The 24,848-nt window shown below is 48.4% G+C and overlaps 1 protein-coding gene across 1 annotated transcript; it reads right to left on the minus strand.

The window, feature by feature from the left end:
- Window positions 1-1,073: 1,073 nt before the first annotated feature.
- pex11b (peroxisomal biogenesis factor 11 beta) lies at window positions 1,074-24,612 on the minus strand. The gene is made up of 4 exons (XM_073061429.1): window positions 24,473-24,612; window positions 15,920-16,035; window positions 4,484-4,685; window positions 1,074-2,532 (listed from the first exon to the last, which is right to left on the minus strand). Exons 1-4 carry the CDS (start codon window positions 24,526-24,528, stop codon window positions 2,190-2,192), a joined length of 717 nt encoding a protein of 238 aa, XP_072917530.1. The 5' UTR covers window positions 24,529-24,612; the 3' UTR covers window positions 1,074-2,189.
- Between the last annotated feature and the right edge of the window lie 236 nt (window positions 24,613-24,848).

Genomic DNA, 24,848 nt, shown 5'->3' on the forward strand with positions numbered 1-24,848 from the left:
TCTAGCATCAGTGGGTTAAGCTTCAGAATGAGAAGTGGCCTATTTAAGGTGAGGGATTACTAACCCATGGAGGTGGATTGTCCTGTCATTTGACAATGATAGTGCAGGATGTGGGCAAAGTGAATCCACGATTTCATTAACCATGATCAGTGATGAAGACATTTGAAGATGTTACTGGAGTTATGGAGAGATGTTGAAAAGGTTGGAACTTCTATTGAGGCATGGAGAAAGGGAACCACCTTTTAGCAATGTGTAAATTTGAGAATGAGATTGCTGAAAATATTGAGTTAATAAGAACCTTAAAATTCAAAGTAAATTTATTATCAAAGGACTTGTAGGTCACCATGCATAACCGAGATTCATTTTCTTGTGGGCATGCACAGTAAATTCAAGAAACACGACAGAATCAATGAAAAAAACACACCTATAGTGCAGACAAATAACCAATGTGCAACCTTAGGGGGAAATTCTTTTAGCCAGAGGGTGGTCAGTATATGGAAAGAGCTGCCAGAGGAAGTGGTTGAGGCTAGTATAGGAATAGTAAAGGTGTAGAGAGATGTTGTCAAGTGGGAGTAGCTTAGCTGGGGATCTTAGTAGGCAAGGCCTGTCTAGCCTGTAACTCTGACTATGCTCTATGGAGGCTCCAAGGCACAGGATTGAAGGAGGCTGCAGAAGGACGTAGACATAGCCAGATTTATCACAGGCACAGTCCAGTCCACTCCAGCACTGAGGACCCTCACTATCCAAGACATGTCCTCTTCTCATTACAACCAGCAGGGAGTATGTACAAAGTCTGAAGACCCATGCACAATATTTTAGAAACTGCTTCTTCCTCTCTGCCATCAGATCTTTGGTCCATGAATGTAGCTTACTACTCCTTTTTGCACTTAATGTAACCCATAGTAATTTGTATTGCACTGTATTGCCACAAACCAACACATTTCATGATATGTCAGTGATACTAAATCTGATTCTGATTGTGGAGAACCATCACTAGCCAGGGAGTCGAGGGGATGGAGGAAAATTGGAGCTGTGTATATTGACAAAAAAGGGACCCACCTTGCTCTCAGTACTCTAGTCTGAATAAAGATTTTTATTCTCAAAAGCAAAGTGTGCTGCATACATATTAAATTGGTTTTACCTACAAGTTACAACAGATAGAATATGACAGATAACAAATTTTTTTAAATGACTTCCAGCATGTGGCCCACTGCAGGGGTAAGCAAACTTAACCATAATTGATTTTCTAGCATGTGTTATTCATTAATTTGAGGCAATACATAACTAGATGTATTTAAATAGATAATTCCCATGTTTCAAGTTTTTAATGGCATTTATCTGGCCCACCATCTGCTCATTAATATGTGATCTGGCCCACAGAGGCAAAAAGGTTGCAGATCCCTGGAAGCACAGCTGAGGAGGGTAGGATTGGACTTGTACCCATTCATTTCTTTTAGTTTCCCTTCTTCAAGTTTCAACATTCTACCCACAACTCTCCAAGTTCTGAACTCATCCAAGGCAGTGGATGTCAATTGACATGAAATAAACATTGCAAAAAGAATGGAATTATTTATCAGTAACATGAGAGATCATGAACAGACGAAATGCTGGAGGAACTCAGCAGATCAAACGGTGTTTGGACGGGAATAAACGTGGAAAAGGATACCCATGAAAGTGACAATAATTTGACAATTTTACATTAAGTTCAATGTGAAGGTTTAAAGGGGCAGGTTGGCTGCGGAAATGAATCGAGGACAATGATTGTGGGCAGTTATGAAATTAATACCAGATGTGCAACTAAAATATCTTCATTGACACAAATGCCCATCAGGAAATGGGATGAGCAGATAGGGGTACAGATAGAGAAGCTTTCAGTTTGCGGAGTGACGTGCCCCTGGTGTAACTATCTCCCGCTCGCTGCCAACTACACAAGACAGCTTTTGAGGTTGCGCTTGCCACAGTTTTAGTCACCGGCTATAGTTGCTACAGTTCTGAAGTCACTTCAATAGACTCTGGAGACCAGAAATGATAACTGTTCAAGTAGATTCTGTAGACTTGCAGGGGCAGGTCACGGAAGAGATAAACTTCTCTCTCCGCCCCATGCCAGTGATGAGAGAGGTGACAACCCTCCATTGTCCAGTGTCCTGTTGTCGAGCAGGGCCAGGCTGGTTTGGAATCCTTGTTCCGGTTTAAGGTTTCAGCTTGAGCCAGGGCTGGGAGATGGTGAGGATAGAAAGGATAGAAGAAGAGAAGCCGCAGAAAGCCACCACCGCTGGGTTGGTCTTCAACAAACCCAGGCGGTCCAGGGGGATGAAGATGTCACAGCCATTCTTCAGGAAGTCCAGCAGCAGAGGGGGGTTAGCCCACAGGACGTAGCAGAGCAGCCGCAACCGGGCCCGCACTCGCAATACTATCCCACCTTCCTTTTCCACCCCGGCTGCCTTCCCGCGGCCTGGCGCCTCTCGCTCCGCCAGCACGCTCAGCTCATAGACGTCACGGCTCAGGTTCAAGATGAGAGCGAAGAGGTAGTACCTGAAACGGGGGAGAGAAATGATGATGTCAGAGGAAAATGACTGGACTGGAGATGGGCGAGCAAAGGCAGATGACAGGGGGAGTGTGGAAAGAATCCACGGAGACAGAGCTGGCTGGGGTGGCCTCATCATTGACACCACTGAGACACGGGTGGTTGGGGGGTGTTGTGAGGGACCCAAAGATACTGTCCAAACAGGGATGCTGCAGAGGAGTAGGAAGGTTTTGGGGTGGGGGTGAAGTCTAGAGCTTGAGGCTCAGGTCAGTGACATGATGAGAAAGGAATTGATAGCATCTGGAATGGGAGGATGCAGAGATATCAAGGGCTGGAAATTGATGGAATGGTCTAAGGACCAGAGGGCGACACAGAGACAGAGGGATCGATATAGGGGCTAGAGGGTGTCAAAGAGATGGGGGGGAGGGGGTACAGTGTAGTGGCTGAATAGTGCCACAGAACTGGTAGGAACTGGAAGGTGTCACAGAGGTGCTGGGAGAGGGGTAGGGGTCAGAGGGTATCCGAGATATGAGGGGGGAGGGGTGCAGGGTTCAGAGGGTGTCATAGAGGCTGGGAGAGGGTGTAGGGGTTAGAAGGTGAGACAAGTGGGGGAAGGTCTGTAGGGGGCTGGAGGATGTCACGGAGGCAGGAAGGTTGCAGGGGCTGGAGGGGGTCACAGAGGTAGGGGAGGTCTGCGGAAGTCAGAGAGATGGAGAGAGGGGGTAGAGGTGTAGGGTTGGAGGGTGTCACAGAGGTTGGAGTAGGTATATTTGGGCTGGAGTGCTACCGAAATGGGAAGGGGCTTTGAGGCTGGAGCAAGTCAAATAGAGAACAGAGAGGCTGCAGTTACTGCTGGGGATGGAGTACGTACAGGACCAGAATGGCAATGTGTCAGTTTGGTGAACACAGTGAACAACTGGGTGTTGGTGAGTGTAGTAGAACAGAGGGAGCTGTGAGTAGAAGAACATGGTTCCTTGAAAGTACACAGGTAGAGAAGATGGTGAAGTTGGTGTTTGGCACACTGGCCTTCATCATGGTACATGATTTGGGATGTTGAGACTGCACTGAGCGCTGTGTACGGTTCTGGTCACCCAGCTTTAGGAGGGATGCCATTAAGCTCAGTGTGCTTCAAGATTCACAGAAATGTTACTGGTATTGGTGGCCTGAGTGTTCAGGAATAGGTTGGTACTGTTTTCCCTTGTAGGAGACTGGGTGTCCTGGTAGAGAGGGATAGATATGGTTATCTAGTATACCTCCACATCATGACATCGCCACGGATAATAAACCAGATACTGATTCTCCCAGAGAAGGGGAGACTGGGATTAGTGGGCATACATTTACCGTGAGAGGGGATTTACTACCAGAGTGCTGAGTTTCTCCACACAAATGGCTGTGGCTACATGAAACAGTTTGTCCTCTCCCATCACGGAGGAGCCTATGTCATATCCACGCCAGGACCAGCAGGCTCAAAAACACTTACTGTCCTCAAACAGGAAGGCTGATCAACACCTCCACCACCACCTTTATCATTTTCTGTCACTGTCACCTTATGTACAGGCACTCCTGTGCCCAGCATCATCTTATGGACATACAATCAACCCATGTAAGATTATTTATGTATTTATATTTATTGTGTTTTATTATTGTTGTGTTCTTTATCTCAGTGTTTTTTTTGTACTGCATTGGAGCTGCAGTAACAATTATTTTCTTCTCCCTTACACTTGTGTACTGGAAATGTCATTAAACAATCTTGAATCATGAAATGACGAGACGTGGGTACAATTACAATGTTTAAAAGCCACTTGAACAGGATAGGAAAAGTTTATGGGCCGAACACAGACAAATGGGACCAGTTTGGGTGGGAATCTGATTCGGAATGGATGGGCCTGTTTCTGTGCTATAGGACAGCACAAGATGACATTAACATGAATTTTGAAGCTGTGGGGAGGGAGTGCTTACCGGAACGAGCGTTGGCTCCACTTGCCCTGGTCCAGTGTTGGGGCCAGCCCCACCTTGCCAGCCCACAGCAGGTTGTCACAGCCCAGATACATGGCCCGGTTCAGGTGGCTGACAGTGACACAGAAACGCAGCACCAGGTCCGACAGGTGAATCGCCCTCTTGGCGGCCTCCAGTGACTCTGCTGAACTCCCCAACCTGAACACTTGTGGAAGAGGCAGACAGTGTGGCAGAGACGTGCAGCATCCGGAACACCCAAGCTCACCCGCATCCCACCAGACTGAGCAGTCCCAGGTGCACAGAAAGATCCACAACATATGACCCAGGGCACTGCGGTCACGCACATCAGCGGTAAAGAAAGATAAAGAGTCTCCATACTCTGTCTCGCCGTCCCACTGAATTGCTCGTGGCTGCCCTCTGCTTATACACAAAGCCCACCCTGGCAGTCTTGCACCGGGTTCTGAGGTTACACCTTTGGTTACGATTCTGAAGTAGGACCCAAATCTCATCCTTACGTCTCAGGAAGCGGTAGTAGGATGCCTTAGGAGAATGGGCTAGTCCGCTGACACACAGTGTTGCAGAAACCTGCAGTCACACTATTATCCAAGGCATTCACAGCAACCCAATGCAATTGACTGTACAGGAAACCATTCTTCTGTGAAAATTGTGTTCTGGGAGTACGTGATGGGACAGTGTGTCTGACCCCCCTTTTTTCCTATACAAAATATCTTTATTACGAATTCAGTGTTATATATACAAAACAGTGACTAACACAATTACTTCACTACAAATTGACAATACACCTTAAACCACAATGTTTCCATCTCTGTCAATGATGGTGATTACACCCCTGCGGACCCCAATGATCCCAGAACGCCTCTATGGTCGCCGTGCACTGCTCGTGTTCTTCCTCAATGTTTACCTGGACACGAACATACCCCCTAAACATTGCCGGGCAGTCTACCTGGGCAGATGCTGCCACCACCCGTTTCCAAGACCCACAGATGGCTGATTTCACCAGCCCCAGGAGCAAGTTGACAAGGACATCCTCATCCCTCCATATGCCCCCTCCTTACTGGATGACCACACAGTATTTAAATAAGGTGGGGCTAAAATGCAACCAGAAGGTGAGAAGCAGCCCATGCAGATACGCAAAAAGGGGCTGCAGCCTCACACGCTCCATGTTCATGTGGTACATGGTCTCCTCCAGCCCGCAGAAGTGACGTGCAGCTGCGAGATCCACGTACAAACTAAAGGCATCGCTCTATGCAGCAGCCTCCACCCCAGATCCCCAAGGTGCATGGGAAGAACTCCCTCGTAAAGGGACTTCCATTGGGGACCCCCCTCACCTCCAGGTGGAAAGACCAACTGCCACGGTATGTCGGGACAGTGGACAAGGGCTAGGAAGTGGAGGGTGTGGAGCAGAAGCCCATAGAGGAACCTCCTACTTGCATCCCTGAATGGGATTGTGGGTGTTGAGGTGAGATGGCTCAAGCTGTGTGGATTCAGCTCTCGGAGAAGTTTGCGGGGCCTGGGCCCAACGAGCAGCTCAGCCTGTGGTTCCACACGCCTGAACCACACCGACATCCATTGAGGTTGGGCAAGAGTCGGCCAGGACTCTGCCCTCTGCCAGAGGAGGGGGATTCCCAGCCTGAGGCAACCACATACCAGACTCTCAGTAGGTCCGGGCAGACTCTGCAAAGCAGCACGGCTGATGCCCGCCGGTGGTAGCCGCATCTCTTCATGAAGACAGCAGCCCCTCTGGAGGAAGAATGTTGCCAACACGTGCCACCTGGGAGGGTGCTCGGCATACAGGAATCTCTGCAGGGTCCTGAGGTGGCGTACGCACGCATGCCAGTGACTGCCCGCCCTCTCCCACTGGGAGGCTCAAGACCACTGCAGAGACCCAGTTACCCCAGAAGAAGTCCACGAACTTCCTCTGCATTCTCGCAACAAACGGAGCAGGAGGGGCCAAGGTAACCATCCGGTACCACAACATGGAGGACACCAGCTGGTTTATGACCACCACCCTGCCTCGATAGGAAAGCACCCTGAGGAGGCCTGACCAGCGTCCCAGCCGGGCCATGACTTACGTCTCCAGGTCCTACCAGTTCGCCAGCCAGGCCTCCCCAGAAGGACTCAGGTAGACTCCCAGATAGAGGAGACATCTGCTGCTCCACTCAAAAGCTCTCATCTCCTCCGGCAGGGCATCCACTTGCCATTGACCCACCAAGAGTCCGGAACATTTCGCCCAGTTGATCCTGGCGGAGGATGCCGCCGAGAAAACTTCTTGGCACTCGTGCATCCTCTGCAGGTCACTGGGATCTGTCACCATGAGAAGTACATTGTCGGCGTAGGCCGACAGGACGACATCCATGTCCGGCTCACGCAGAACCAGACCCGTCAGACTTTGCCGAAGAAGGCTCAGGAATGGCTCGACACAGATCACATACAATTGACCGGACATGGGGCACCCCTGATGTACTCCTCTTCTGAAGGGAATGGGCACTGTCCGTGATCCATTGATCTTAACAAGGTACTCTGCAGCAGAGTACCAACCAGGAAACTGTGGTCTACCTGGTCAAATGCCTTCTCCTGGTCGAGAGAAAGAAATGCAGCCGGGGACCCAGTCTCCTGTTGCAGGTGGATCAGGTACTGTACTAGGTGGACATTGTTGTGCATGGAGCGGCATAGGACTGTGTAAGATTGGTCAGGATGGATCACCTGTCTCAATACCAGTCTCATTACCCGGGCGAAGATCTTGTAGTCGGCACACAAGAGAGAGACCGGGCACCAGTTCTTTAGCAGGCGGAGGTCTCTCTTTTTGGGCAGTAGGACAACGACAGCTCTCCACTATGAAAGGGGCATTTCCCTGGTGGCTAGGCTCTCCCCTAGAACAAGGCTGTAATCAACCCCTAGGACATCCTAAAAGCCTGATAAAACTTCACACTCAGTCCATCTAAGCCAGGGGTCTTACCCTTCCGGAGTTGCCAAAGGGCAGTAGCCAGCTCCTTCCCAGTCAGTGGAGCGTCTGTCCAGACGCACTGCGTCCTCTGGGCTGGCCTTAAGCAAATCTTTCCAGACCTCATTGATCGCCACTGCATTAAGGACCGATAGAAATCCTGCAGCATTTGGATCTATGACCTCACATATGCTCCTCGGGACTGCTGCAGCTGCAGATTCCTGTTATCATGCTATCATGTTTGCTGTTGTGTGCTGGGGCAGCAGGCTGAGGGTAGCAGACACCAAACAGAACTAACAAACTTATTCGTAAGGCCAGTGATGTTGTGGGGGTGGAACTGGACTCTCTGACAGTGGTGTCTGAAAAGAGGATGCTGTCTAAGTTGCATGCCATCTTGGACAATGACTCCCATCCACTCCATAATGTACTGGTTAGGCACAGGAGTACATTCAGCCAGAGACTCATTCCACCGAGATGTAACACTGAGCGTCATAGGAAGTCATTCCTACCTGTGGCCATCAAACTTTACAACTCCTCCCTCGGAGTGTCAGACACCCTGAGCCAATAGGCTGGTCCTGGACTTATTTCCACTTGGCATGATTAACTTATTATTTATTTATGGGTTTATATTGCTATATTTCTTCACTATTCTTGGTTGGCGCGGCTGTAACGAAACCCAATTTCCCTCAGGATCAATAAAGTATGTCTGTCTGTCTTAGTGTGTCCTTCTTATCCTGGTATTCCTGCCATAGCTGTTGGTCCCCAGCGGTTGGACCAAGACGGGATTCTGGGTCAAACAACGGTCTCTCAAGTCGCTCAATCTCAGAGCCCTGCCTCTTTGTCAACCCCCTAGTGTACTCCTGACATAAAAACTGGATGTGGGCTTTGCCCACATCCCACCACAGCCGGAGGGAGTAGAAATCTCTCTGCCTCTTTCTCCAGGTGACCCAGAATGCGCGGAACAAATTCCGGAATCAGCAGTCCTCCAGCAGCTGGTTGTTAAAATGCCAATACCCGGATCCCACCGGAGGGTGCAGAGGAGTAAATTCCATCCACACAAGGTGATGATCCGAGTATGACACTGGCCGCCTGGAGGACGCCAACTCGCCGGAGATGTAAGCCCGAGAGATACACAGGCGGTCTATCTGGGAACCTCTCTGTCTAGATCTTCTTGAGAAGGTGCTAGAGTCCAGATGAAGATTCCACCAGCTGTCCACTAAGTCAAAGGAGCCGACTAGCTCCTTTAACTTTTTTGCCGATGCTGGGTCACGCTGGAGGCCAGAGCGGTCCTCCCCCTCGAGGATACAGTTGAAGTCTCCCCCGAGGATGATGCAGTCCCCAGGATCGATGGAATTCAGTAAGGTGGACAGCTGACAGAATAGGCGCGTCTGCATCACCCCGTGCCTCGGAGCATACACATTGATAAAATGCAAGGTACACCATCCAGGCACACGGCCAGGTAGAGCAGACAGCCAGGCACGACATCTTGGACTCTTATGATTTCTGGCTGGAAGGCCGGGGCCAGCAGGAACACCACCCTGCTGGAGTTGGAGCTGAGATGGCTCATGTAGACCCCTCCCTGCCATTCCAGGAGCCAAGTGGACTCGTCCCCCGGGATGGTATGGGTTTCCTGCAGGAAACTCACTGTACATCTCCCATCCCTGAGGACTGAGAGATTGTTATATCTGTGGAGAGAACCCCTGCTACCATTAACATAAAGACTAGCTCCCCTGGTCAAGGGAGAGAAATGCTGCCTGTAGTAGGTGCATCTGGTCCCAGGTGGACATTATCTTCAAAGGACTGGCTGAGAACTGTGTACGGTTGATCAGGACAGATCACCTGTCTCAACATTGGCCAGGCAAAGGTCTTGTAGTCCTTGCACGAGAGAGAGAACGGACTCCAGTTCTGTGTCAGCCGAAGGTCTTTCTTCTTGGGCAATAGGACCACAACAGCTCTCTGCAATGAAAAGGATATTGCCATGGTGGCTAGGGTCTCCCCTAGGACAAGGCTGTAGTCATCTCTCAGAAAGCCTGAACTCCAGATGCCTCTCTGGAATTGCTAAAGGGCTGTAGACAGTCAGGGAAGTGTCCAGCTGCTCTACGTCCTCAGGGTTGACCACTGGCAAACTTTTCCTGACATCACAGCACCTGTCCACACTTGATGGGTCTGACAAGAACAAAGGCTCTTAGAAGGAATGGCCCTCTGTGTTGATTTCATCAGGATCTGTGCCGGTGAGGCCATTAGCAGCTAGAAACTCCACTACCTGCTTTTGGACTCACTGCCACTTCTCCAACGAATACAAAAAGGGTGAGCCAAGGTCCAAATCCTGCAGCATTTGGATCCGAGATCTCAGTGTTGGAGCCGCAGATCCCTCAGTGCATCCTTCTTCTCCTGGTGTTAGTAATGTTAGTTGTTAAATGTTAGTAGCCAGCAGTCAGACCAAGACAGGACTCTAGGTCAAGCAACTCTCTCTCAAACCGCTCAATCTCAGAGTACCCGACATAGAAACTGGATGTGGGCTTTGCCTGACCCTGACCTGGAGTTGTACTCTGATTTCAGTTCTTTGCAGGAATGGGACTCAGTCTTGGGGCCTCACCACCAGCCGCTTTTAGATATCCCAAGGACGTGGCCTGGAAGACTGGCGTGACTTCAGGGTTCTGGATTTTTGTGTCTCTGGAGAAAGGCTGGCCGGTGCCCTTGACTGAGGTGTCACACACCGAATGGAACATCAGGAGCAGTGGGTTAGTTGTCGTGGGCTGTGTGTCCAGAGACCTGAGCCTTTCTGGGGCTGATTTTCTCGGCGCAGGGCTTGGAAAAAGCGATGCAACAAACTTGCAGTGAGTTGTTTGTTTCTTCTTGCCTCTCATTGTGAAATGGGGGCTGCGTGTGTGTGTGTGTGTGTGCGTGCGCGCGTGCGTGTGTCAGGGGGGAGGGAGAATGAGAGGGAGTGAGGGGGAGGGAGGAGTGAGGGGGAGAGGGAGGGAGGGGGAGAGGGAAGAGGGATGGGAAGAGGGAGAGGGAGAGTGAAGTATGTTGAATTACTGGGTGAATGAGTAGTCTTTGGAGTACTGCAAGTCAGTGTCGTTATTGATGCTTTTTGCTGGTGGGGGTGTTGTCTTGCTGCTGTTTGTGCAAGGAAAAGGGGCTTTGGGGTTCTAACATTCTGTCATTGATCCTTTGAGGCACTCCTCTGTTTTTGTGGATGTTTCTGAAGAAAAAGTATGTCAGGTTGTATATTGTATACATTTCTCTGACATTAAGTGTACCTATTGAAACCATAGCGAACAGAAATCCTCTGTCTCTGCCTCCAGGTGACCCTGAAAGCCTGGAACAAATCCCAGAATCGGCTGCCCTTCAGGAGCCAGTTGTTAAAAGTGCCAGTGCCTCGATCCCACCCCAGCTTGCAGAAGAGCAAACTCCGTCCACACGAGGTGATGGTCCGAGCACAACACCGGCTGCATGGAGGACACTGACACGTGGGAGATGCATGTTCGAGGGATGTAAACACAGTCCATGCGGGAACTTCCCTGTCCGGATCTTCTCAAGAAGCTGCTAGATTCAGGGTGAAGATTCCACCAGGTGTCCACCAAACCAAAGGAGCCCATTAGCTCCTTCAACTTCGTTGACCAATGCGCTGTCGTTTTGGAGACGAGGGTGGTCCTCCACCTTGAGGGTACAGTTGAAATCCCCCAGAGGATGATGCATTCATTAGGGTCAATGGAACTCAGCTGCATGGACACCTGATGGAATAGGCATGTCTGCAACACCACACACCTAGGGGCATACACTTTAATGAAGTGCAGTGCTACACCATCCAGGAACGATATCCTGGACTTTTATAATTTCCAGTTGGAAGGTTGGGGATCGCCACCCCACTAGAGTTGGAGCTGAGGTGGCTCATGTAGACCCCTACCTGCCACTCCGGGAGCCAACTAGACATCTCCTGGGACGGAATGGGTTTTGTGCAGGAAACTCACCCAATAGCTCTCATCCCCGGGGACTAAGAGATTGGTAAACCTGTGGAGAGAACCTCTGCTACCATTCACATTGAGACAGCTACGGTGAGCTTCATATCCCAACTCTGCGGTGCGAGTGGAGCTGCCCTTCACAATACACTCCTCAGAAAGAGCAAGAGTGCCCTTTGGACTCTGAGCTCGAGTGGTGCCAAAGCTACCGTGTGGCCCACCATCCCGAAAGAGTGAGGCTGCTCCCCACCTGCTCTCTCACCAGGTCATCCAGGAAGGATTTAAGCTGTCGCCCATCATTCCCTCATTCCCAGACAAAGTGTTCCTCTTCTCTTACCCCTTCTGTCTGAGGATGACATGCAAGGACTTAACCGATCTCGGCCTGCGATCAAGGCACGCGACTGCGGAAGCGCATATACGCTAACCAGTTAGAACAATGACAAGAGTTTAAAGGGAGACAGTTATTTATTCAGCAGTTTGATCGAGGCTCAGAGTAGGAGGGCTTTGGCTTGATATGGCTTAGGCAATAAGGAGTTGAGGCGAGGTAGGTTGCCTGTGTAGAAAACAGGCAGCAAGTATGTATGTAAGGCCCGTTTTCTGTGCTCAGTGTCAGATGTGGAACATCCAGGAAACTCCCAGCCTCCCGGACGGCCACATCTCCACCAGGTGCGTCGAGCTGTAGCTCCTTAGGGACCACGTTGGGGAACTGGAGACGCAGCTCGATGACCTTCGTCTGGTCAGGGGGGAGTGAGGAGGTGATAGATAGAAGCTACAGGCAAGCCGGAGCCTCGGGAGACAGAGAACTGGGTAACAGTCAGGAGAGGGAAGGGCAAGAATCAGACACTAGAGAGTACCCATGGCTGACCCCCTTAACAGTAAGTACTTCTGCTTGAGTACTGTTGGGGGAGACGGCCTACCTGGGGGAAGCAACAGTGGCCGCGCCTCTGGCACAGAGTCTGACCCTGTGGCTCTGAAGGGTAGGGAAAGGAAGAATGCAGTAGTGATAGGGGACTCGATAGTTGGGGGGGTCAGACAGGCGATTCTGTGGACGCAGGAAAGAAACGCAGATGGTAGTATGCCTCCCAGGTGCCAGGGTCCGGGATATTTCTGACTGCATCCACGATATCCTGAAGTTGGAAGGGGAACAGCCTGAGGCTGTGGTACACATTGGTAGAAACGACATAGGTAGGAAAAGGGAGGAGGTCCTGAAAACAGACTACAGGGAGTTAGGAAGGAAGTTGAGAAGCAGGACCTCAAAGGTAGTAATCTCGGGATTACTGCCTGTGCCACACGACAGTGAGAATAGGAATAGAATGAGGTGGAGGATAAATGCGTGGCTGAGGAATTGGAGCAGGGGGCAGGGATTCAGATTTCTGGATCATTGGGACCTCTTTTGGGGCGGGTGTGACCTGTACAAAAAGGATGGGTTGCACTTGAATCTGAGGGGGACCAATATCCTGGCGGGGAGGTTTGCTAAGGCTATTGGAGAGAGTTTAAACTAGAATTGTTGGGGGGTGAGAACCGAACTGAAGTGATGGAGGAAGATGCAGTTGGTTCATAAATAGAGAAAGTTTGCAGACAGTGTGAAGAGGAGGATAGGCAGGTGATTGAGAAGGGACCGATGATTTGAAACGTGTCTATTTTAATGCAAGGAGTGTTGTGAACAAAGCGGATGAGCTTAGAGCGTGGATCAGTACATGGAGATATGATGTGGTGGCCATTACAGAGACTTGGATGGCTCAGGGACAGGAATGGCTACTTCAAGTGCCAGGTTTTAGATGTTTCAGAAAGGACAGGGAGGGAGGCAAAAGAGGTGGAGGAGTGGCACTGTTGATCTGAGATAGTGTCACGGCTGCAGAAAAGGAGGAAGACATGGAGGGATTGTCTACGGAGTCTCTGTGGGTGGAAGTTCGGAACAGGAAGGGGTCAGCAACTCTAATGTATGTTCTTTTTTTATAAAAACAACCCAGTAGTAACAGGGACATCGAGGAGCAGATAGGAAAACAGATTTTGGAAAGGTGTAATAACAACAGGGTTGTCGTGGTGGGAGATTTTAATTTCCCAAATATTGATTGGCATCTCCCTAGAGCGAGGGATTTAGATGCGATGGAGTTTGTTAGGTGTGTTCTTGACACAATATGTTGATAAGCCTCAAAAGGAGAGGCTGTACTTGATCTGGTATTGGGAAATGAACTGGTCAGGTGTCAAATTTCTCAGTGGGAGAGCATTTTGGACATAGTGATCACAATTCTATCTGCTTTATCATAGCTTTGGAGAGGGATAGGAACAGACAAGTTAGGAAAGCGTTTAATTGGAGTAAGGGGAAATATGAGGCTATCAGGCAGGAACATGGAAGCATAAATTGGGAACAGATGTTCTCAGGGAAATGTACGGCAGAAATGTGGCAAATGTTCAAGGGATATTTGCGTGGAGTTCTGCACAGGTACGTTCCAATGAGACAGGGAAAGGATGGAAGGGTACAGGAACTGTGGTGTACAAAGGCTGTTGTAAATCTAGTCAAGAAGAAAAGAAGAGCTTACAAAAGGTTCAAAAAACTAGGTAATGATAGAGATCTTGAAGATTATGAGTTAGTAAATTTGCTGATGACACAAAGGTGTGGGTGCTGTGGATAGTGTGGAGAGCTGTAAGGGTTACAGTGGAACATTGATAGGATGCAAAACTGGGCTGAGAAGTGGCAGATAGAGTTCAACCCTGATAAGTTCATTATGGTCGGTCAAATATGATGGCAGAATATAATATTAATGGCAGTGTGGAGGATCAGAGGGATCTTGGGGTCAGAGTCCATTGGATGCTTAAAGCTGCTATGCAGGTTGACTCTATGGTTAAGAAGGCATATGGTGCATTAGCCTTCATCAATCGTGGAACTGAGATTAGGAGCTGAGAGGTAATGTTGCAGCCATATTGTTCGGCACGGACTAGAAGGGCCGAGATAGCCTGTTTCCGTGCTGTAATTGTTATATTGTTATATAGGACCCTGGTTAGACCCCATTTGGAGTACTGTGCTCAGTTCTGGTCACCTCACTACAGGAAGGATGTGGAAACCATAGAAAGGGTGCAGAGGAGATTTACTAGGACGTTGCCTGGATTTTTGGGGAGCATGCCTTATGAGAATAGGTTGAGTGAACTTGGCCTTTCTCCTTGGAGCAACGGTGGATGAGAGGTGACCTGATAGAGGTGTACAAGATGATGAGAGGCATTGATCGTGTGGATAGTCAGAGGCTTTTTCTCAGTACTGAAATGGCTAACATGAGAGGGCACAGTTTTAAGGTGCATGGAAGTAGATACAGAGATGTCAGGGTAAGTTTTTTTAAAACGCAGAGAGTGGTGAGTGCGTGGAATGGGCTGCTGGTAACGGTGGTGGAGGCGGATACGATAGGGTCTTTTAAGAGACTCCTGGACAGGTACATGGAGCTTAGAAAAACAGAGGGCTATGGGTAGTCCTAGGTAATTTCTAAAGTAGGGACATGTTCGGCACAGCTTTGTGGGTCGAAGGGTCTGTATTGTGCTGTAGGTTTTCTATGTTTCCATGCTGGACCAGTGTATGGAGGCTAGTTTCGGCCGATGCTTTGAACTCTGAGATGTGAGAGTAAACTGGTTGATCACCTCAACAGGTATCAATGAGGCCTTCTCAGGAGGGGTGTGGATGTCCATGGTCTATCAAACGAGTCCCCCTCCACACCCCTCACTGCACATACAGCCCCCCTCCCCATGTGTAAGTAGCAGGCCTCTGTCAGTCTCAATAGACCATGGATTTACGCCTTGGAAAGATGCCTGGGCAAGGTTTTTTTTAATGGAAGACTGGCAGTTGCCCAAGCAAAAGCTCCAATGGTCCGGAGGGGTTGAGATGTCCAGGAAACACTCCTCCACTCACACCCAATGAGATACACGATGACCACAGGGAGGGCATTCGTTCTGAAACCAGTGAGGAGTTTCTCACCCTTAGGTGTAAAATCAGCTTCTGGCAGTTTGCCACCTGCTGCAGTGAGAGACTGTGCAGTTAGTGGCCGGCAACAAACACCATCCAAACAGGCAGTATAACTCCAGAAGAAGCTCCCACAGTGGGAGAGTTACTCACTAAGATGTTGAATTGTCCTGCTGGACCTTCTCCGATGCCTCAGGACAACTTCATCCAACGGTTTATCCGTTGGGTCTCTGCCAGCTCGATCAGAACAGCTCCACACTGTGCCTGACCCTGGGAGTGTGTGATGGGACCATGTGGAAGGAGCTTCACTGTGTGTCTGACCCCGGGAGTGTGTGATGGAATGGTGTATGGTGTGGGGGTGGGGGGGTGGGAGGGGGCGTCTCACTGTGAATTTGGACTGTGTCCCGGGGCAGGGGTGGGGTAACAGGATAAGGGTGAAGTCTGAGTGTCGAAGCCCATGTCAGATGGTTCCAATGGTTTGAATGACACCACCTACCCCAGAGCTGACGATCCCTGCCCTGTTAGAAACGGTAGGAGCATAGGGTGGGGAGGACGGCCATTGCACTCACGTTTGCGTCCCAGGCTCAGGTGAGCCTCCAGCTGTCTCAGACGGTTCACCAGCTCCAGGCTCGCTCCGCCCTTCTGCAGCGAGAATGCCAGTAACGCGGAGGCGTACTGTGCTGCCCTGGAACGCAATCAGTCACTGTGTCAAACCATTCCTCTCCTGCCACCGCACATCACCCTCCACCACCTCCCCATGCCCTTGGCAACATACCCATCAGAAACAGTCCAGGTCTGGCAGCCTGCATCCAGGACACTCCACCCACCTGGACATCTGAGGTATAATCCGCATCTCTTAACCTTCTGATTTAGCCTCCTGCGAGGAACCTGTTTGACAAAGTTCCTCACAGGAGGCTAAATCAGAAGGTTAAGAAGCATTACAGCAAAATGGTTGTTTGGATTCAGAAGGCTTGCACATAGAAGATAGAGGGTAATACTTGAGAGATTTAATTGAACTGGAGGTCTGTAACATTCATGTAATTCTGGACATTATCCCACTTCCCAACTTTGTAGGCACTGTGATCCCCTCTCCCCTTGGCCCTAGACACCTCAGTGATGGTATTAACACAGATTTCTCTAAATTCCAGTAATCCCCTCTCCCCTTCTCTATTCCCCACTCTGGTTGCCCTCTCACCCATTCTCTTCTCATCTGCCCATCAGCTCCCTCTAGGGCCCCTCTAACTTCCGTTTGGTTCATTGGTCACTCTCTGAAGAGTCCTTCCTCTCAGCCCCTTGCCTCTTCCACTGATCTCACAGCTATTCACATTCTCTACCTGACCCACCCACCCACCTTCCCCCTCACCTGTCACTTTCTACTCCTTCCAACCCCCCTCATATTCTGGCTTCCACTTCTCTGCTTTCCAGTTCTGATGAAGGGTCTCGGACCGAAACACTGAGGGTTAATTCCCCCCTATAGATGCTGCCTGGTCTGCTGCGTACCACCAGCATTTTATGCAGATTGGTTAGTCTCTGTTGCCCAGGTGCTGAGCTGCCTCGCAAAGGAAACTGGTCCTCTGTGTTTAACCATTCAAGGTAATGTGCCCCTATTAATTTTACATCCCCACATTCTGCGTGCTACCTGTCAAAACAAATCAACAACCTTGAGTTTTTTTGATGAGGTGACGAGAGATTGATGATGGCAGGGCAGTGGAATGTTGTCCACATGGATTTTAGTGAGGGGTTTGACAAAGTTCCTCATAGGAGACTAAATCAGAAGGTTAAAATGCGTTACGGCAAATTGGTTGATTGGATTCAGAAGTCTTGCGCGTAGAAGACATTGGGTAATAGTTGAGAGGTTTAGTTGAATTGGAGGTCTGTAACTGTTGGTGTTCTGCAGAGATCTGTAATGGGATCTGTAATATCAGTGATGTATATAAATGACCTGGATGAAAACGTACACGGGTGGGTTTGCAGATGATACCAATATTGGTGGAGTTGTGGATAGTGTAGAATAACTGGTAAAGAATACAGCCCAATATAGACCAGTTGCAGATATGGGCAGAGAAATGGCAGATGGAGTTTAGCTCAAATAAATACGAAGTGTTGCACCTTGGTAGGGCAAATGCAAGGAGACGGTACACTGGTAAGGGCAAGACTCTTAACAGTGTTGTTAAGCAGAGAGATCTTGGGATTCACGTTCATAGTTCCTTAAAAGTGGCTACACAGGTTGATAAGTTTGTTAAGAAGGCTCATGGAATGCTTGCTTTTATCAGTCGAGGCAATGACTTCAAAAGTTGATGTTATGATGCAACTTCATAAAGCTCTGGTTTAGCCACATCTGGAGTATTGTGCACTGGTCTGGTCCCCCACTATAGGAAGGATTTGGAGAGAGTGCAGAAGATGCTGCCTGGTCTACAGAGCACGTGTATAATCTTGGGTTGTTTTCTCTGGAGTGCCGGAGGCTGAGGGGAGATTATGAGAGGCATAGATACAGTACACAGGGAGTATCTATTTCCCAGGGTTGAAATGTCTAATACCAGATGGCTTTCATTGAAGACGAGAGGGAATAGGTTCAAGGGAGATGTAAGGGTGAAGTTCTTTCACTCAGAGAGTCATGGATGCCTGGAATGCACTGCCTGGTAATGGTGGTACAGGCGAATATATTAGAGGTTGGATGTAAGAAAGATGGAGGGATTTTGAGATTGTGTAGGTAGGAGGGATTAGTGTTTGGGTGTTTTTGATTTGACTTTTAGCTGCTTTGGCACAACATTCTGGGCTGCATGGCCTATTCCTGTGGTGTACACCAATGCTCAATGTTAACCTCTCCTCATAACTTTCCTGACAGCCCTCCTCCTCACTAGTCTTACCACCCCCTTATTCCAACTCTCACTCCCTACAGTCTGACAACAAAGCTCCAGCCTTCCGGGATGGACAGTTGCAAAAACTGACTGAAGACCATATGGGCCCCTTATCTAAAAAAGGAAGTTCAGGCATGGGAGAAAATCCGGAAGTGGTTTGATAATGTGAGATGCCGCAGGCCTGTTTCTCTTGCTTGTCAGAGAGACAGGTGGCCTTGGTTGTATCGACGACTAGGCCTCAAGCAGGCTTGCCTGCCGCAGTCCAAGTGAGACGACGCTGGAGGCGGTGTAGCGTGGCACCTGTGCTCAGTTTGGAGCTGGCCTCTCCTATCAGTGCTACCCCCTTTTTCCTTTCTTCCATGGCCTTCTATCTCTTTCACCAATCGACTTCCCAGCTCTTTGCTTCACCCATCCCCTTCCAGGTTTAACCTATCACCTGGTTCTTTTCTTTCTCTCCTCTCCCCACCTTTGAAAACTACTCCTCAGCATTTTTTCTCCATTCCTGCTGAAGGGTTTTGGCCCGAAATGTCAACTATACTTCCCCCCCCCCCAGAGATTCTGCCTGGTTTGCTGAATTCCTCCAGTATTTTGTGTGTGCTGCCCTCCAGTGTTCAAACATTGGAATGACAGGCTGGATTGCCTGGAGTTGTACTGTATCATCAATTTGCATGTCACTCAGGATGTTGAACTATACATGTATTTTTGTGCATAACCATGTGTGCTTTTTCTACTCTCTCGCTATTTTGAACATATGTTATGTACTTTGGCTCCAGCGGAATGGAATCTAATTCGATTGTATCCACGTATGGCTTGAGTGATAATTAAACTTGATTCAAGAATGATCGTGGGATTGGTAGAGTTAATGTATAAGGAGCGTTTGATAACTCTGGGCCTGTACTCACTAAAGTTTAGAAGAATTGTGGGGGATCTCACTGAAACCTATCAAATATTGATGGAGTGGATATGGAGAGGATGTTCCCTACAGCAGGAGAGTGAACCAGAGGACACAACCTCAGAATAGAAGGACAGAACAGAAATGAGGAAGAATTTCTTTAACACGAGGGTGGTGAATCTGTGGAATTCATTGCTGCAGTTTGCAGCGCAGGCTAATTCATTGGGTATATTTCAGTATCACTGGGATACAATGCCTATAAAAGTATTCATGCTCCTTGAAAGTTTTTATCTTTTATTGTTTTACAAAATTGATTCACAATGGATTTAATTTGGCCTTTTTGACACTGATCAACAGAAAAAGACTCCTTCGCATCAAAGTGAAAACAAAAACAAATCCTGTGCTTGCCTGGTCAATACCTTCTTGGTCCTCACTGCTGGTGCTGCAGTCTTCAGTCTCTGCCTATACTCAGGGAGTAGAAGTACAGCCAGGTGACCAGGCTTCCCAAAGTGAGGGCGTGGAATAGCACAGTAAGCACTCTTGATCTTAGTGTAACAGTGGTCTAATGTGTTGTTTCTTCTGGTACTACAAGTAATTTGTAGATGATAACTATTTAGTTACTTTTTCAAGCTGGCCTGGTTAAAATCCCCTAAGATGATGGGTGTGCTGTTTCAGGCTGGCTGATCACATTGCTCAGATTGTCTAGAGCCTGTTTGACACTGGCCTGAGGTGAAATGTACACCGCTACCAAGAAAAAAAAAGCTATAATCTCCCATGGTCGGTAAAATGGATGACACTTCGTCGAGAGAAATTCCGGGTCCTGTGAGCAGTATTGGGACAATATTGATACAACACTGGTACACCAAGAGGACTTGATTATGATGCATACACCTCCACCTCAGCTTTTGAGAGACTCGACGGTCATATCCTGACAGTGTACAGTGAACTCGTCAATCTGCATCACTGCGGGCAGTACAGAAGAGGTTAACCAGGATTCCATAATACAAAGGACGCAAGGGTCCCTCTGAGATCTTCAGTTTTATTTACCAGAGACTGCACATTTGCCAGCAAAGTAATCGATATTGGTAATCGAAAAAAAAAACACACTAATAGCCCAGAACGGCAGCATTGTTTCTGCCAAGGGGTAGTGTGTTGACATTATTTTCATCGGTTTGAAGCAGCGATAGATGGTTCAATAGCATTAAAACTTCTTTATGAACTGCTGGATGCAGTTGTGGTTCTCAGCTGTAGCAGGCTGAAATGGGAATATTAAATTGGATCTCTTGAGCTGCACCGCTCGAGTGTGGCAGAAGCGATGCATGGAGGTAGATAGATAGATAGATAGTTACTTTATTCATCCCCATGGGGAAATTCAACTTTTTTTCCAATGTCCCATACACTTGTTGTAGCAAAACTAATTACATACAATACTTAACTCAGTAAAAAATATGATATGCATCTAAATCACTATCTCAAAAAGCATTAATAATAGCTTTTAAAAAGTTCTTAAGTCCTGGCGGTTGAATTGTAAAGCCTAATGGCATTGGAGAGTATTGACCTCTTCATCCTGTCTGAGGAGCATTGCACCGATAGTAACCTGTCGCTGAAACTGCTTCTCTGTCTCTGGATGGTGCTATGTAGAGGATGTTCAGAGTTATCCATAATTGACCGTAGCCTACTCAGCGCCCTTCGCTCAGCTACCGATGTTAAACTCTCCAGTACTTTGCCCACGACAGAGCCCGCCTTCCTTACCAGCTTATTAAGACGTGAGGCGTCCCTCTTCTTAATGCTTCCTCCCCAACACGCCACCACAAAGAAGAGGGCGCTCTCCACAACTGACCTATAGAACATCTTCAGCATCTCACTACAGACATTGAATGACGCCAACCTTCTTAGGAAGTACAGTCGACTCTGTGCCTTCCTGCACAAGGCATCTGTGTTGGCAGTCCAGTCTAGCTTCTCGTCTAACTGTACTCCCAGATACTTGTAGGTCTTAACCTGCTCCACACATTCTCCATTAATGATCACTGGCTCCATATGAGGCCTAGATCTCCTAAAGTCCACCACCATCTCCTTGGTCTTGGTGATATTGAGACGCAGGTTTGATCAATCAAAAGGTGCAACCTAGAGGCAGTCTCCTCTCCCCGGCAGCAGAGCGATCCCACCAGAGAGCAAAACGGCAGGATCGCCCTCCGCATTTGCCTCAAGTTTTCAATCTCCGCCATCACTTTAATCGGCTTGTGCCCCGTCCCACAGTCTCCTCACCATGAGGTTTGTGCTCATTCCTCCTGCATCCCAGAATCCCCTCAGAGACTCAAGAGCAGTGGAACACCCAAACGCTCTCCAAACTGCAAATGGCAGGCTCCAACAGTTCCAGAATCACATTCAAGATGAAAAACTTGTGAAAAGACATGAAAGAAGTGCAATCAATGGTCTCATAGTCTATCCAGAGGAAGTCAACCTTAGGACCGCTGCACGCAGGTGCCATCTTTACTGGAACTTCAACTAGAAGATCAGAACCGGAACTTTCACCAACATCACTGCACTGAAGATTTGGAGATAACCCTAACTTCTTCGACTATGACAGGACTGCAAGAGGAAAATCTGCCTTAAAACCAACCGAGAGTCTCTGTGGAAGGGCAAAACGAACACTTATTTCCAGGATATTTCCTTCCCTAGAGTGTGCATTGCGCAAAGTTGTTTAAAACATTAAAAATGCCGGAGTCATAGGGAAAGGTTGAATAGGTTAGGACTTCATTTTCTGGAGCTGAGGAAAATGAGGGAAGATTTGACAGAGGTACACAAAATTAAGAGTGGAAGTTATATCAGCGATAAATGTACACAGGCTTTTTCCACTGAGGTCAGGTGAGATAAGAACTGGAGCTCATAGGTTAAAGGTGAAAGATGAAATATTTAAGTGAAACATGTGGGGGGGGGGATTCTTCACTCAGAAGGTGGTGGGAATGTGGCAGAAGCTGCTGGCAGACGTGGTGCATGGGTGTTTGATTTCAACATTTCAGAGAAAGTTGGATGAGTACATGAATGGGAGAGGTTTGGAGGGCTGTGGGTCAATGGGACTAGCATAGCTAGATGGGCTGAACAGCCTGTTCCTGTGCTGTAGTGCACTGTGAGTCTTGGGGGCATAGAACTTACCAAAAAGTAAATGATCAGATTACCCGCTTGGCTAAGTGATATAGGGATACAGCAGGGAATAGGTCATTCCAGCACAACAATCTGCCTAATCACAGAACAATTGACAATGACTGATTAACCTACAAACTGGTACATCTTTGGTTTCTGGGAGGAAGCCAGAGCACCAGGAGGGAACCCATATACTGAATCTGATTATGTGCAAACTCCTTCCAGAGAGGTCGGAAATGAACTCCAGAACCCCCCGAGCTGCAACCACTAGGGCATGGTGGCACCCCACAGTACATACTGGGTCTAGACCACCACTTTAATTGGGCTGCAAGTAAATTTTTATCGTCTCCGCGGAGGCATTCTTACTGGTTACACCATTCCTGGTATGAAGGCGACGATGCACAAGATCGAAAGAGGCTGCGGAGGGCTGTAAACTCAGCTGGCTCCATCATGGGAGCAACTCTCCCCACCATTGCGACAGCTTCAAAAGGCGGCATCTATCACTAAGGACCCTCACTACTCGGGACATACCCTCTTCTCCTTCATAACATCGAGGAGGCGGTTCAGAAGCCTGAAGAGCCACACTCAGCGTTTTAGGAAGGGTGAAGTTTAAAGGCAACATGAGGGCAATTCAAACAGAATCTATGGAATATATGCTACCTGATTTGCTGAGTTCCTGCAGCATCTTGTACATGTTGCTCTGGATTTCCGGCATCTGCGTAACCTCTTTTGTTTGTGGGGGCAACTATTTTTTTTCACGAGGAGAGAGGCAGGGGCCTGGAATGGGTTACTAGCGACGATGATGGGAAAACAAGCAGTTTGGTGGAAGAGCTTGTCCGGTACTGTACTTTACTGTGTGCTTCGAGGTACATGTGACAAAAATAAAGCTAATCTTTAATCTCTGTTCTATATTGAGCACTGGTTACAAGCTTCCAGTCACTAAAACCCTCCATCATCTTCCTGTACCTCCTATTAAAATCTTATGTAAGATCAGTTGAGTTCTATTTTTAGGTCTAAATTAAAACTTAAACTAAACGTTGAACTCCTAAATTAACTTCAGACTTGATGGGATCTCTACATCAAAGCACCTTCATTGATAAGCAGGCGAGGCCACGCACTGAGAGCCATGCCAACTGTTATGAGTGATGGACAGACCAGATGGACAATGGGGTGCAGAGTTAACCATTCCCAACCCCCCTCCTAAGAACTACGAACTATTGCTGTTGTTATGCTGCTCATGAGAGAGAGAGATAAAGCCCAGGCAAGAACATCTACTACAGATATGATTAGGAGACAGACTGTTGATTTACTGTATTATGACTCTTCCTGGATTATTTACCTTCCACTGCAAGGACTTTACTTTGCTCGTTAACAATCCTCAGGAGATAGCAGGAGTGGCCTGATTTGATGGACACGGTCATTCAGAGTTGATGGATAGCTGAGACCCCGTGAGTGGGGATAAAAGACAGGTCTGGAGAGACACCCTTCAGACACACCAGTGGACACTGACTGAGTGTTGGGAACCCACAGAAAGGTGGGGGCTTCAGAGACCGAACCAGGAGATCGGTCAGTAAAGCTCAGTGTTACAGCAGGGCCGGTGGGACTTGTGTGTGTGTCCACTCATGCCAGAGTGACTAGTCCACTGCAGAAGAACGGTCTAGCTGAAGACCAGAGGGGTTATAACTGAATGACCACAACGACACGACTGATTAAGAAAGCCACAAAAGGTTTGCCTGTCGCAGCTGTTGCTGTTACATCTCGCTCGCTCTCTCTCTCTCTCTAACGATTTCAATACAACAACCATAACTACTTCAGCATTTATGAACTGAACTCTATACTTTCCTATGACAATTCATTTACCCCTAGACATCGATAGAGCTTGTTTATTATTGATTATTATTATTCCTACACTTTTAGGTTTATTACTGCTAACTTGTTTTATATGTATATTTGCATTTTTGATATTGTATTGTGTAGTTTACTAATAAACACCTTTAGTTTGGTACCACCAGACTCCAACGGATTCTTCTTTCTCTGCGGGTCAGACACCCAGTTACGGGGTACGTAACACAACTAACCAATCGGATCTCCAGAGCTGAACAAGCAAACCAATTCGCTGAGGGAGGGGGCGGGGCACGAAGCTTTGCGCCCGCCTATCCCTCAGCAGCACCCTGTTAACTCACCGACCGCCGTTAACTCTGGCGGGTTGGAACCCGAGCGCCAGTCCGTACCTGAAGACGCGCTCCCGCCCCTGGCTTGTCGCCGTGAAACGAACCCAAGCGTCCATGGCTGAGGCATTCGCTACTCGCTGCCTGCCCGTTTACTTCTGAGACATGGCCACTCACCGACTTCCGGCCCAGAGACACGTGATCTTCCAGGGCCAACCAAACGGCGCCCAGCGTTACCAGGATGTCAAGGACAGCGCGCGAAGTCACGTGACAGCGTTCTACAAATCCAGTGACTCCTGTAGCAGCCCAAGGCAAATTGAAGTTTATTGCCACAGGTTTTGAATTGAATCGAATTGACTTTATCCCTTACATCCTTCACATACATGAGGAGTAAAAATCTTTACGTTATGTCTCCGTCTGAATGTGCAATGTGCAAATT

The sequence above is a fragment of the Hemitrygon akajei genome, chromosome 11 (assembly GCF_048418815.1).
Source record: "Hemitrygon akajei chromosome 11, sHemAka1.3, whole genome shotgun sequence".
NCBI lineage: Eukaryota > Metazoa > Chordata > Chondrichthyes > Myliobatiformes > Dasyatidae > Hemitrygon > Hemitrygon akajei.